The following is a 15300-nucleotide window of genomic DNA, read 5'->3' as shown; positions in this document are numbered from 1 at the left end:
CTCTCTCTCTCTCTCTCTCTCTCTCTCTCTCTCTCTCTCTCTCTCTCTCTCTCTCACTCTCCGTCTCGCTCTTTGTCTCTCTCTCACTCTCCGTCTCGCTCTTTGTCTCTCTCTCTGTTTGTCTCGCTCTTTGTCTTTCACTCTTGCTTTCTCCTTTTCTCTGTTTTAGGCCACCTCAAGTGACCTATTAAAAGAGAGAAATAAGTTTCTTCTTCTGATTAGCAGAAAAATTATTTTGCATTAGCAGCAAGATATATTTTGTATGCACCAACGTTTGTTTTGTTTAACGACATCACTAGAGCACATTGATTTATTTATCATCGCCTACTGGATGTCAAACATTTGGTAATTTTAACATATAGTCTTAGAGAGGAAACCCGTTACATTTTTCCATTAGTAGCAAAGGATATTTTATATGCACCATCCGACAGACAGGACAGCACATTCCACGGCCTTTGACGTACCAGTCATGGTTCACTGCCTAGAACGAGAAATAGCCCAATGGGCCCGACGACGGGGATCGATCCCAGACCGGCCGGATATCAAGCGAGCGCAAAACCACTTGGTCACCCCACCCACCCACCCACCCACCACCACCACCACACACAGACACCGGACAGCGATGGGGGCATATATTTACGACCTAGTCAACATACCCTTTGAATTCTACGACGATCTGATTAAATATCTTTCTTTAAAATTTAGTTTCGGCTGTTTCAGGTTTTACCAAAAATGTTCTTCGTTTTGACGATGTTGTGAAGTGGTCATTGGGGAGTGTCTTTCTTGAAGTCAAGGCAGTTCTCACAAGCAGGACAGTACCAGGGTTGTCTTGTAACTATGGCACATATTAGCACTATTTCAAAAGTGTTAATATATATATACCGGTAACCATGACAGTAGAAAGTATTAGTTTAAGAATGGCATGAGCCACTAAGACGTCTCATCTTAAATGAAGCATATTAATATGATTTATTTAACGATGCAGTCAACACATTTTATTTATGGTGTAACAAAAAACGTCGGTATGTATTATCCTGTCTGTGGGGATGATGCATATTGATGATTTGTTGCTGCTAATGGAAAGGGGTAGCCCATGGAGTGGCGGCAACGGGTTTCCTCTCTCATTATCTGTGTGGTCCATAACTATATGTCTGACACCATATATCCGTAGATAAAAAGTGTTGAGTGCGTCATTCTTTATATCCGTTCCACTCTGGGTTGTGCAAGCTGAGATTCTTTAAACCAGTATTGATAATGGCAGTCCTCTTAACGACAATGTAGGAACGATGTATCATCTTCCACTTGGGGATGACGTATCTGAGCTCCCCTCTCCCCTCCCCCTCCCCCGCCCTTCATCACAGACAAACTTAGTTTGTTTTAACGACTCCACCAGAGCATTGAATTTTCAATCACCTGCTATTGGAAATCAGTTTAGAAATTCCCACACGCAGTCTTCAAAAGAAACCCGCTACATTTTTAAATTAGCAGCATTGGATCATTTATGTGCATTTTCCCATAGACAGGACAGCACATACCAAAGCCTTTGATATACCAATCATGGAGCACTGGATGGAGAGGGGAAAATACCCATTCAGACAATGTGCCTGACTGAGCTTAGACCCCATAAGGTCCTTTGGACTGTCCTTGGTAGAGATACGAGTTTCTGTTAGTGTTTTGTCGCAGAGATTCTTGTAACCAGGAGAGACGTCAGTGTTAGACAGTTTATGGCAGTGAGCAGCTGCGTGGATAAATTATCTTCTGCAGTAGGTGTAGTTAGTTCACAAACACAGAGACGAAATATATTTCAAATAACGAAGAGACGCTTCATGGCGGCAGGTAGGAATTGACGAATGAAAGTGTGTTTGTTTCTTTGTTTGTTTTAGGTTTCAGAGTTTTTGCGTTTTTGGGTTTTGTGAGTTCTTTTTTTTAAATATGATTTATTAAATTACTATTTCTTTGTTTTCTTTCTATTTTTTTTTTTTTTTCTGTTTTTTTTTTTTTTAATTTCGTTGGTGGTTTCTCCTTTTTGGGGGTATGCAATGAGTGAGCGACGAGTAATATTATCGTTTCTCGGTACGGAACACAAATAAAAATACAATGTCATGAACTTTCCTAACCTTACTGGAGGATGTGAATGAAAATGGCAAGGGGGTTAATATCATATTTCATATGTGACATTAGTAAACGATTTCGATTAAATTGCGGATGAACTCTTGTCCTAAAGAATTCTAAACGTGTAGAGGTGACAGTCATAAAACATGTCTCGGCGGAATTCTTGTCAATGTTCATATTAACCCCCCTCCCAACTTACCCCCCCCCCCACACACACACGCAACAAAATATTGAACTGTCATTTTGTGTAGAATTTTTTGTATGTACATTCATTAAATAGAACGTGTTTTATGTCCACACACACACACACACACACACACACACACACACACACACACACACGTTCGCTGTAAACTACAGATAATTAACCCTTTGACTGATCCATGTGCATCTCTGTGGAAATGCAGCAAGGTGTGCATGATGTATGGTTTCTGTGGTCTGCTAAAGCAGTAGATTTCACGTCCGGCGATTGGACCAACACGTACTCCACGCACCGTCAACATCCGGGTCACTTGCAATTAGCGTTCTGCGGCGGCGTTCTTTATGTAGCGCTGCGCTGCGGTCTGGCCAATAGCGCAGGCAGTACGGGTTATTTATGCCCAACTTTTAAAACGAATACCTGACATTTGCCCATAATATATCTAACAGCGCAGATTACAAGATTTAATCGTCCGTTCACTTTACACTGTCATGGAAACTGGTTCCAGTCGCCATATTGCCAGACTACCTGCGCGCACGACGTCTGGGTGTGTGTGGTGGTTTCGTCGTTAATGACGTCATTCCAGATGCCTGTATGTCGAGCAGATTCAGGGATGTGATTTTTCAGGTGTATTTTTGGGTTTTTTGTGAAATGTTTTTCACAGAGTTGAATTGGTTTGGTCTAAGATGCTGAGAAATGACCTTTATTTAGGTATAGTATATGAATAGATTTGAGCTTTTATTTTAAACAAGTATCACATCCCTGTAGTATATATATGTTTGTTTTATGGGGTTTCTTTTCTGGGTTCTTTGTTTTTGGGGGTTGGGGTGGTGTTTTGCGGGGTCGTGATGCGGGTGGGAGTATTTTATTCTGCTATATATTACATTAATGTCTCTTATCCATGGAGGGACGTAGCTCAGTGATAAAGCGCATGCCTGGTGTGCGGTCGGTCTAGGATCTATCCCCGTCGGTGGGTCCTTTGGACTATTTCTCGTTCCAGTCAGTGTACAACGACCGGTATATCAAAGGTCGTGGTTAGTGCTATCCTGTCTGTGGGATGGTGCATATAAAAGATCCCTTGCTACTAATGAAAAAAAAATTTCCTCTCTATGACTGTCAAAATTACAATATGTTTGACATCCAATAACCCATGATTAAGAAATAAATGTGCTCTAGTGGTGTCGTTAAACAAAACAAACTTTAACTTATCCATATGTACTTCCGATAGAGTCATCGTCTGTTTTAAATTTCGCAGATTGTGCAAATTAAAATATTTGTTTATCTTATAGTATTCTCATTTAACGCGTTTTTGCCATTTAATAAAAATTGCGGATTGGTTAGTTCAAAATGTTCAATAAAATTTAAGGAAAGATGTCTCCGTTATTACTACTAAAACTGTTTCTGAAACAGTAATTATGCCGTTAGTTTCTAATGTGTCTTATTTTTAGTAACATCTCGCTGAACATACCTTTCTCTATCCCTCTCTGTCTCTGTGTCTCTCTCTCTCTCTCTCTCTCTCTCTCTCTCTCTCTCTCTCTCTCTCTCTCTCTCTCACACACACACACACACACACTATTTGTATCTCCTCTCTCTCTCATCCCTCTTACTTCCTCCTGTCTTCATTCCCCATATATATATATATATATATATATATATCCATCTCAATCTCTCTCTCTCTCTCTCTCTCCTCCCTCCCTCCCTCCCCTCTCCCTCTCTCTCTCTCTCTCTCTCTCTCTCTCTCTCTCTCTCTCTCTCTCTCTCTCTGCACATCTGTCAGTCCGAGGTTGTTACCTAACCGAACGACGGAACAAAAGTCGAGAAAAGAAAGACGAAGGTGTGTGAGTATTCCGTCGCTAACCTGGTTTCAAGTTGTAATGGATTGCCCTTTACAGGAAAATACCACCACCATCGTAAAATGTGTCCACGAACGTGCTCATGTTTAAAATAGGATTAAACTAATTACTTGAGAAGACTGTTGGAAATTATAATGGAGCGGGGATTGGCGGGATTGTGGGGGGGGGGGGGGGGGGGGGACTAAAATTTGGGTTGCTTGAGGAAGAGTTTCAGGTTAAGGATTTTGGACCGCAGATTGGATTTAAAGGTGTAGTTGTTACCCAAAGCCATCAGAAATTACAAATAAATAGTATGGATTTTAGCATCAAAGTGTAAAAATAGCAGTTCTTGTTCTGATCCCAGTTCCTGTACCTCAGCCCGGGAGAACATTTCTGCTTTAATTTGAAATATTTACTTTATTTTCAAATACATGTATTTGCTTTCATCTTTGTGTAAGAAATGGTCTAATGTCTAATAGTCTAATTGTTTTACAAAAAAATCTATTAATTTCTTTTCAGTCATACTTCCTTCTTTATTTCGCTCTCATAATACTACAAATCAGTTTCAGTTTCAAAAGTGTGCCAGTCTCTCTCTCTCTCTCTCTCTCTCTCTCTCTCTCTCTCTCTCTCTCTCTCTCTCTCTCTCTCTCTCTCTCTCGCTCGCTCGCTCTCTCTCTCTTTTTTTTGGGTGGTGGTGGAGAATAAGTGGTTGGAGGGGGGCTGAGGGTTTTCTTTCTTTATTCGCGTCAACGAAAGTAACGCACACGCAATGACTCAGTTCGGTTTTTGGAATGTCGTAAACCTACACTGTTGATTGAAAGCCAAATGGGCACGCGACCATTCTCGTCCTCGTCAATCACAAAGTGTAGACAGTTATTGATTGGTCGACAAATGTGACCTTCACACTGGCGGGCTCAGTCGCATATAATAATACTTTAACTTCTCACTCGCCAGCTGGGTACTCCAGTGTTACAAATCACCGACAAAACAGTTTTAAAACGTAGCAATGTACAAAATGTACTACTATATAAACCTAAAATATGTCCTGGGCAGGAGTTTGGCGCAGGATTTTAAATCCTCCATGTAGCAAATCCTGGTCAGATCTGAATGGATGGGAACACCCCAGGCCCGTAGGAACGATATCTGAAGTGGGGATGACGGCACAACGTGGTGGGGGGGGGGGGGGGGGGGGGCACAATCTCTAGAGGGGAGATCAATCTCGGGGGGAGGGCACAAGCCAAATTGACAAAGAATCATAGATTTTCATCTTCAAGTGGGGGGGGGGGGGAGGCTGCAAATTAAAGAGTTCATGAACCCATACTAAACATAGGCGTACGGACTCCCATTTTTGCAGGCTGGTTTCTACCCTAATTAAACGAAAATGTCTGAATCTGGATAACAGCATTTATTAGCATTAATGCTAAACAACTATATAGGGTTACAAACGAATCACTACGCAATTTTACGTGTATTACAATTAATTTTGCGGGTAGAATGATGAAAATCCACGGTAAAAATATCTCTATCGTTTTCGCCCGAATTTGAGGATTTATTCCATGCTCCCCCAACCCCCGTATCGTAAACTTATGATACTAAGCGACAATATTCAACTGAGTTTGAATCAGTTGAATGTGTTTATTGCAAGATATATTTTAAAGAATACTTGAGAATGCAAATATTAAAATACAGATGACAATTATTAAAACATGGAAAGTCATTGGTGTTCATAAAACTCAGGGTAATGATATAATCGAAAGTATCAAAAACAAGTTCGACGTAATATACATTGTACTAGCAAATGTATTAGATTCCATTTATACCTTCTGTATTTGAACGAATTGTACTTTTTTGTCTGTTTTGTCTTTTCGTAATTTTTAGAAACTGGATTAATTGTTGTTTTTCTTTGTTTTTGTCTTCTACTTGGACTCGCCCACATGATATTTCTTGTTACAACCAGTACCCTACGATGGGTATATCAAAGGCCGTGATATCTGAGAGTACACGTAGAACATCCTTTTCTGCTAATGGAAAAATGTAGCAGGTATCCTCTAAAAACTATGTTTAATAATTACCCAGTGTTTAACATCCAATCGCCCATGATTAATTAATCAATGTGCTCTATTGGTGTTGTTAAACAAAACACATTTTAACTTTCTAATTTTTCTTCTTTAGACTTTACAATGCATATGTGTGACGGTTTTCGGTATTGTTGTTGTTATTGTTTTGTAAGATAAGATGTTTTGTTTATATATTCATAAACTTTTATCAATAAATCCATATTGTTAAACAATATATTCACTTTTATTACGCTAGGATTTCTGCAATAGTAGCTAGTTTTTGAAGATGATTTAGTGTGTTACATAAAAAAAATGAAATTCGTCGCCAATACAAATATTGCATAATCGTTCATACCTTGGTGTATTTAGCCATCTTCCTGTTTTAATTGGTAGTCTGGGATTAAATATGTCATGTCATGTCATGTCATGTCATGTCATGTCATGTCATAGGGTTTTACGTGCACATTCAGAACAAGCTGTGGATTAAATAGTCCAAATCTAGTAAATATAATTCTCTTTCCAGGAAAGAATATAAAAATATGTCTCATACACCCAGGGCCGTACCCTCCGGGGGGGCAGGGAGGGGCAGCTGCCCCCCCCCCCCCCGAGAATCTTGTCCTTTTTTTTATATATATCTCCAGTAATAGCACAGAAATGTTTAATCTTTATAGTATGTTAAAAATTATTTATAAAATTTAGTGCCCCCCCATGGATTTTGGTCAGGGTACGGCCCTGTACACATGTTCAGTTTTAAATAATCTATACATATTTGCTTTTGGCGACGTTTCAAGAAAACTACCACTATTGTTGAAACATACTGTTGTGCAGTTAATTATAAATCAGTTACAAATATACACAGACATTTGTGTGCAGAGTAACTAAAGCCTACTAGTATAGAACGAGGGACATATAGGCTAGTATATGGTTATTTGGTTAGTTATATTTAAGATAGTTGGGTAGGCAGTATCTATGTACGTACAACATATGTAGGTAGGAGCATATGTAAATATATACTAATGTTAATGTATGGTCATTTGTTAGATGTGTAAGTCAGAATGATGTTTCAGTTAATGTAGGCTATTTTAGTATTGTTTATTTACGTTAATGCACTAAGTGCTATCGATTTTTAAAAAAAACATTTATAGACCTGAGCAAATATATATTCGTTACATTTTTGTTTTTGGTTTGTTGTTGAGTTGTTGTTGCTTTTTTTTTTTTTTTTTTTGGGGGGGGGGGGAGTTTCTTGTTATTTTAATTTTGTTTTTGGTTTTGTTTTACGGTGGATTTGGGGGATTTAAAAAAATTTAACGTTTCTTTGAAATTTGATTTACAGGAATTGTTGATGTCCAACTTTAGTGAATTATTCGGGGGAGGGGGGGGGGAGGGTGTTTGTTTTTGTTACTTTGTTGTTTGTTGTTTGTTCTTGTTTGTTTGTTGTTTTGGGTGTATTATTTTTTCAAAATATTAATTTACAATTTAATATGATTTATTTATTTTATACCATTACATAGTATGCTTAATACTAGTATATAATGTGTACGTATTTCATCTTAAATACTGAAATGTATCTGAAGTTGTTACCTAGTTACTGTTACAGGAAAGTGCACGTGTGTTACCTGGCATAATGAACGCAAGTCTATAATGAAAATCAGTTTTGTTCAGGTGTAAACCTTTGATCAATCCACTTCACGTTCTATCGGGTGAGATTAATTAAGTTCATTACAGTCTCAAGACATCTCCAATGATGGCAGCCATTGTGCACAGAGCGCAAGTCGTTCAAGGGCAAGTTCGATAACTCTCCGGATCAAGGACAGTTCCGATAACTCATTGTTATTCTCACGGTTCTAGATTTTCCGTGTCGATAGGTAATGTTTCGTTTGACTGATCACGCTGTAAAGGGAGACTATTTTCGTATGTAAATCCCTCAATCCGAACCTCGGCGCTCAAGTCCCATTTGGCGTGGCCCGGTGAACGTAGGTACAGCGGAAAGTAACAGATTGCCCGGAGCTCAGTTCTGTTCCGGAGTCTGGTTTCAGTTATAAATGTTGAAAACTAGCGATGGTTGTCGAAAGCCGGAATTTGTTGCGGAAGCCGGTACATTGTTTTATTGTTTTAAAGCATATGTCCCCTAAGTATATGAATAAATGAGACATTGTCATGATTATAATTTAATTTTAATTATATATTTTTATATTTCCATTCTTTTTAGTCATTCTATTCTGTTCTGTTCTGTTCTGTTCTATATATATATATATATATATATATATATATATATATATATATATATCAGAAAAAGAAAATAAAATATATCAGAAAAAGAAAATAAAACAAAATAAATAATGAAATGAAACAAAAAATTGCATGGAATAGAACATATATATATATATATGTCAGGATCCTTTGTACTGTTTTTTAAATCAAGGACATACATATATAATTCACTATATGGCGTTTTATTCAAATTACCAATTTAACAGGAATTATAGATATTTGTGTGTCGACTATACAGCGATAATTACGTAATTTATCTCAGCTGTCAGAAATCGCTGGGCGAGGTCCACAGTTGATAATATTTTAATATTTTCTCCTCGCATGGAAGCTTTGTTCGTGTTTTGCAAATGTCACACTGATCGTTATGCATTTTTATAAATGTCGCAATGTCTTTATTTCCGCGTCACAGATTACTGCGCATACATATGCCGTGGAGAAAACAGAAAAATACTTTCAGCCCTGGCTTCTGAATATTGAAATGTTCTCATTGATAGGGCTACAAACAAATTAATCAATTATTAATTAATTAATTAATAATAATAATAATAATAATAATAATAATAATAATTATCATCACCACATCTATCTTAAAATACATATGTGAAAAAAACCGATTTACTCTTGGCGAGTTCTTCAATATATTTTAAGGCAAAAATTGAATTGTGTTATTGTTTTACAATTAGAAAAAGTCAATAAACATCCTTTGTAAACATATGTTTAATTACTTTATTTTTTAATAGACTTGAATCATTTTAGATATTGTATTTGTCTTACAAATCACAGCTGAATCTCGTTTCAAAGTAATAATGAAATAAACATTTAATAAAACCAATATTACATTTTCTTTACATAAACACCTACAATAATAAACTTCGAACTTATCGCATGCCATCACCAGTCAAAAACTGTATGTAAAAATATTAAGAATTTTTATGTAGAACTAGAACAAATTAAATTAAACACTCTTCAACCGAATTTAAGTTTATTTTAGATGTTTTTACTTTTGATACTCTTCTAAACCTTTTTTATTCTGATGTTTTGTTTATTGACAAAGTAGGCGTGGCTTTGACACTTTTACTATCAACAGTTCTGTCATTTGAAATGACTGACATGTGACAGAGGTCTCCGGTCGTACACTTAATACGAGATTAAACACAGATCGGTAACCGGTAGAAATATTAGCGAGTTGAATGTCAGCTTAAGACCTTTCACAACGACAGACAAAGTACTTTACAATCCACTGTCACTGATTTATTGAAATCCAATACTGGGAACAACCACGAGGTGGTACGGAAATTGGATGGGAGAGGGGCGTGTGTTTTTGTCTTTAAAAAGCTACTTTTACAAACGGAGGTTTGGTTTTTATGTATTCTGAACATTGAGTAAAAAGGTGTACTCTATGTAGGGACGAAATATAGAACAGATTTAGCTTGATGTCTTTTCATGTCAAACATGGATAAAACATCATTGCCATTAATCTTTCGCGTGTCAGAAGATAAAACCAAATGCCATTAGATGACACTTTCATTCGTCTTTTCTCCCAATGAGAATATTTATGAAACAGTCAATTTTCTAATATTATTTATCTTCGGTTTGTGTCAATACAGAAACAAAATTCTTTCTGTCCTAATGATTTTTTTTAAATTGTTGTTTTCTTCTAATTCTTGTTTAATTTAATTTAATTTTATTTTAATTTTAATTTTAATTTTAATTTAATTTTTATTTTTATTTTTATTTTTATTTTTATTTTAATTAAAAAATATAATTCAATTTAATTAAGTTATTTTATTTCATTTTATTATTTTGTTGTCTTGTTTTGTTGTCTGTTCTGTTTGTTTTATTTTATTTTATTTTATATGAGTATAATGTGCTATGACATAATATGATGCAGTGTGGTATGATGTATGGTATGGTATATTGTAAGCCATGGTATCGCATCAGGTATAACACATCACAGAGATTATTAAACAAGTCTCCGTTCCCTGGCCAGGTAAAAGAAATCAATGATCGCAAACAGCTTGTGACCACTGATTGATCTGTTTACCGTAAAGTGGGTCGTATTTCATAAATCCGCCCACGCTTCTTTACTTGTTTGACTTCACGACATCGGTTTCCGTTTACGACATCCTTACAAGTGGTGTCAGCAAATTTGCCTGGAATACTGACATCGACACTGAAACAGTTCACACCATTGTGCATGCGTTGTCTTCGTGGCATTGTTACCAGGTGGGGATAAGACGACCACTTTTAGTTACTTGGGGACCGAAACATTCAGGTATAAACAATAATAATATTATAATATCATTTACAAACAATATAAATATATCACATATAATATCACTTACAAATACAAATAAATCAAACATCAGATATACACATACCATATGAACACGATAAAAAATACCAAATATACATTAATACATGCATGACAAATATATGAAACATATATCATATGCAAACAATACATATTTATCAAACATATTTTAATACATGCAATAAAGATATATCAAAAATATATTATGTGCGTACAATATAAATATATCAAACATATATTAACACATACAACACAAATATATGGAAAATATAACACACAATATACCACACAACAGACGTAAAACATTGTAAATATAAGCAATGAAAGTAGGAAATGTTTTATTTATCGACGCACTCAACACATTTTATTTACGGTTATAATGGCGTCAGACATATGGTTAAGGACCATCCACAGACAGGGCAGTACATACCACGGCTTTTGATATACCAGTCGTGGTGCACTGGCTGGAGCGAGAAATAGTCCAATGGGCCCACCGACGGGAATCGATCGAGCACTTTACCACTAAGCAACGTCCCGACCCTATAAACAATGAAGACAAATATAACATGTATATCGATTACATAATATCACATACATTAAAGATCAACCTAGACATACAAATCAAATATATAACATTGATATTTTTTTTTTTAAAGATGCAATATGTAACAATAATTAAAAATCACAAAGTGTCAGTTGGCAGGATTCGAACCCACTACACCAGTTCGCACGGCATTTGACAGCCCAAGTCCTTAATCGCTTGGTCACCTGCTCATCCACAAAAATGGAAGCCCAAGGGGGCTATTGACGCACTTGAGGGGCATTTAATAAATGAAAATAGTTTAACAAATGAAATTGATGTAATAGTTACGGCAGTAATAATAATTGAATTGATAATTAATAAGAAATAAACAGTTTAATTGTATCTCAATCATTTCGAGAAAGGGTTTTGAGGAAAAGAATGTAAAGAATTTGTTACCGCTCAAATATCATTTGAGTGATTTACCTCATTCTGTTGGCAGAATGTCACAATATCCTGCTTGGTGTTTCAAATATGGGGGCGGCGTGTGTTTATGTTAATCAGAGGGATAGTTTGTCCATCTGTGGCTGTGAGGTTGTTTTTATCAATAACGAAGTACGGTGTGGGATTGACTTCATAAAAGTATTACCTTTCCCGAGAAACACTTTTACGCGTCTGTTATCTGTAGAAATGTTCATCAAGGGTTACAGTGACACGTTACCTTTTCGATTTTCGAAATCTGTCTTGACACATACGTTTTGTACACAATAGTCAAAACTACAAACATCATATAATAATTATGTATTGTGTATTGGGGGGATTGGTAGCTTGGAGATGTTGGCAATACAATTTTTACTAAAACCAAAACACATAATTACAAATTAATTAATGACACTCCAAGGAAAATAAACATCGCTTCGATATAATTAAAGAATTTTTAAGTGGAGGTGTTGCGAGGTGAGGACGACTTTGGTGTAGCATATAATATATTAATGGTCAAAGGTGTTGTGCAAATATATACTCATGGACAAAAGTTCTTGCACGTGATCATGTATTGCACAAATAAAAGTGTAAGTTTAACGGTAACGAAGAAAACATCAATTTGGTTATTTGTAACAACATTGTGACACAATTTACACAATTATGATATGTCATCATCTTTGTAAAATTTCAACCATTTACTAACTTTGCTTTGGGTTTGAGACCATTTTATTTGATGGACAGAAATCATTCTTCAGCAAGAAAATATTTAGAGAGTATTCAGAAACGAATGCAAGGAACCAACGGGGACAGGGTGGTGGATAGGGTAGGGTTGTATAATGTATGTACGTCTTTTCTCGCTTCCATCATTCTACGCATGCTATTAGTCCATGTAAAAATACGTAGTGATTCGTTTGCAACTCCACATAGCTGTTTGGCAGTATTACTAATATGAATAAATATAGTATATACAGATTCGGGCATTTTATTTTTAATTGAGGCAAAAATCAGCCTGCCTCCACCTCCACCCCCCCCCCCCCCCCAACCCACCCTCGAAAGTACCTGTATTACACCCGACTACTATCTTATAACCATACACATTTTGTGTTACAGCATTCCCTCGCTACGTGATTAACAACAACATGTACCCCCCATATCCGTTCCTGGCGGGTCCGGACTCCATGTCGCTGCTGCAGCCCGGGACGGCGGCCACAACACAGCAGTCTCCATATAGTCACAGGATATACGAACTACACAAAGGTAAGATACGTGAATACCGCACAAGTAGTGTCGTCATAACGGTTGGTTTCATTTGACCAGAAACTATGTTATTTGTTGTCGTCTATGGCATTTGAATTTGGTCGTATATATACTACTGTGTATTCATCATTTGAACTGACACTGTGTAATAATCATTTGAATTTGGTCGTATATATACTACTGTGTATTCATCATTTGAACTGACACTGTGTATTCATCATTTGAATTGACGACTCGATTACGTCAAAGTGGCAGTGCACAAACTCAGTGTAGTTAGTATTCAATACATAACAAAAACAGTTGAAAATATAGAATATGTATGGCATTTAACAAATGCCTTCTTAGCCAATCGTGGGCCTCGACGCAAAGCCTTGTCGGTAATCAAAGCGACATAATGATAAATACTTGCCGACAAGTTTGTTTTTCATCTTGTTCGGGTCGACTTCCTTGTTAATTCTTCACGATCCCCAACTCGAGATGGCCGGCACCAGTAAGATTTGCATACAAACAACACTTGACTGATTGCAGGTTGGTTTTTAAAGGAAGGCTTCGTTAATCATACGTTCTTTCAGTGGCGCGGATCAGTCGGAGTTGAGGGACGGTCGGTCACAGTGGTTGATATGTATCATATTTCACTGACATGTAATATCTGCCATATTGTCTCTACTTCTCCTCTCACCACCGTGATAACTATTGTTCTTGGAGATTTGTATTAAGATCACATACTTCAGTAAGTTTCAAAGAGACCTACCATGAACTATATTACAAGATCAAATCCCGTCCCCAACCCAACCTTCAGCTTTCCAGTTCTGCTATTGCGTTATGACTGATGTATCAAATGCCGTGGTATGGTCGATCTTGCATATCGTGAAAAAGCTTGTTAAACTGTTTCTGCTAATTGATATGACCAGTCACATGGCAGAAATGGAGGTTTTCTCTCAGTATTTAGACAAAATCTCGAATTAAACAATATCTTGTTACATAAACATTGCTACCCACCCGTAATTCTGTCAGCATATTGAATATATTAATGATATGGACTAGCATATTAATCTGTTATATATTCCTTTGGTCTGTGCAAATTTAATATCTAAACACAACCTTTCAATAATGAATTGGAGGTAATTCAGATAAACGAAGCTTAAAATGCTCTACTTATTTCAGTAATGAATTGAAGACCTGTTTCAGTCTCACTCCTATCGCAGTCCATGACTCAGTGCCGAGCTCCCTTTGACTCGTATATCTATTTCTGTACCTGACTCACACATCAGTGTCAACCCATAAACAAAATAAAGCCACGTCATCTTTCGTTTGAACACTGCAATACTTTGTAAATATGCATGTCTTTTGTCATACATGTATATCTTTTTAGATGCATTTCTGGGCGCAGTCCCGCCTTCAGCCGGCCAGGCGGGGTTCTACGGGCTAACTAACGCCCCGATGACTGGGGCACCGTCCGCCCTGCACGTGCCCTCGACGGTGATGGCGGTGAAACAGGAAGCGAAGGTGGAGTCCGTCGTACCCGAGCGACCGAACAAGCAGCCGGACAAGAAGTCGCACAGCAAAAGTGAAAGGAAAGTTGTTTGTAAGAAAGAGAGCTCAAAGTCTTCTGGTGACAAGGACGGTGCTAGAGAGTGTTCTAGGGACTGTGCTAGGGACGGTGAATTATCAGCCAGTGGTAGAGGCGAGACGTGCAAACATTCCTGCGACAAAGCGAAGAGCACGAGGAAAGTGGAGCCTGTCAGTGTGGCGGAAAAGTCGTGCAAAAGGACGTCTGCTAAACTGCACGTGGCCGCCAGAGAGTGCAAAGTGTCGGCAGGTTCTCCCAGTGGAACGAAAGACGAAGTCTGTGATATTAAGTCGTCCAAGGCGGTGGCGGCGGCTCACGGCGCGCACACTGTGACTGTCGTGTCGGAGAACGTGAAAACGCAAAGCATAACGACTTTAACCACGGTCACCGTCACGCCAAGTGGCTCCACTGCCTCCAACGCAACTTCCGCTACAACCGGAAGTACGCAGAGCGTGTTCAGCTGTGGGCAGCCTGTCATATCAACAGTATCTCAAGGTAAATTAATATCAGAGGCAATAACTTTTATACTTCTCTTTTTTATTTGCAGGATATGACCTACTGTTGAACAAGAAATATTATGTTTATGTTTAAAAATATACCTTATTTTTGTACTTTATGAAATATAATTTTAATATGTATTTTGTGATAAAAATAAAATTAAAAAAACTTCACAGCGATAAGTCCT

At 37.3% G+C, this 15300-nt stretch overlaps 1 protein-coding gene across 4 annotated transcripts in view; it reads left to right on the top strand.

Moving 5' to 3' along the window:
* LOC121380211 (trinucleotide repeat-containing gene 18 protein-like) overlaps window positions 1–15300 on the top strand; it is a 110246-nt gene that overhangs the window by 50100 nt on the left and 44846 nt on the right. For all 4 annotated transcript variants that reach the window (XM_041509029.1, XM_041509027.1, XM_041509028.1 and 1 more), the window contains exons 4-5: window positions 12899–13045; window positions 14418–15110. In XM_041509029.1, coding sequence (XP_041364963.1) covers window positions 12899–13045; window positions 14418–15110 — 840 coding nt within the window. The remainder of the gene's footprint in view (window positions 1–12898; window positions 13046–14417; window positions 15111–15300) is intronic.

This window comes from Gigantopelta aegis, chromosome 8, assembly GCF_016097555.1.
Source record: "Gigantopelta aegis isolate Gae_Host chromosome 8, Gae_host_genome, whole genome shotgun sequence".
NCBI lineage: Eukaryota > Metazoa > Mollusca > Gastropoda > Neomphalida > Peltospiridae > Gigantopelta > Gigantopelta aegis.
Note: the sequence above shows the minus strand (reverse complement) of the source record. Positions and strands in the feature narration are given on the sequence as shown.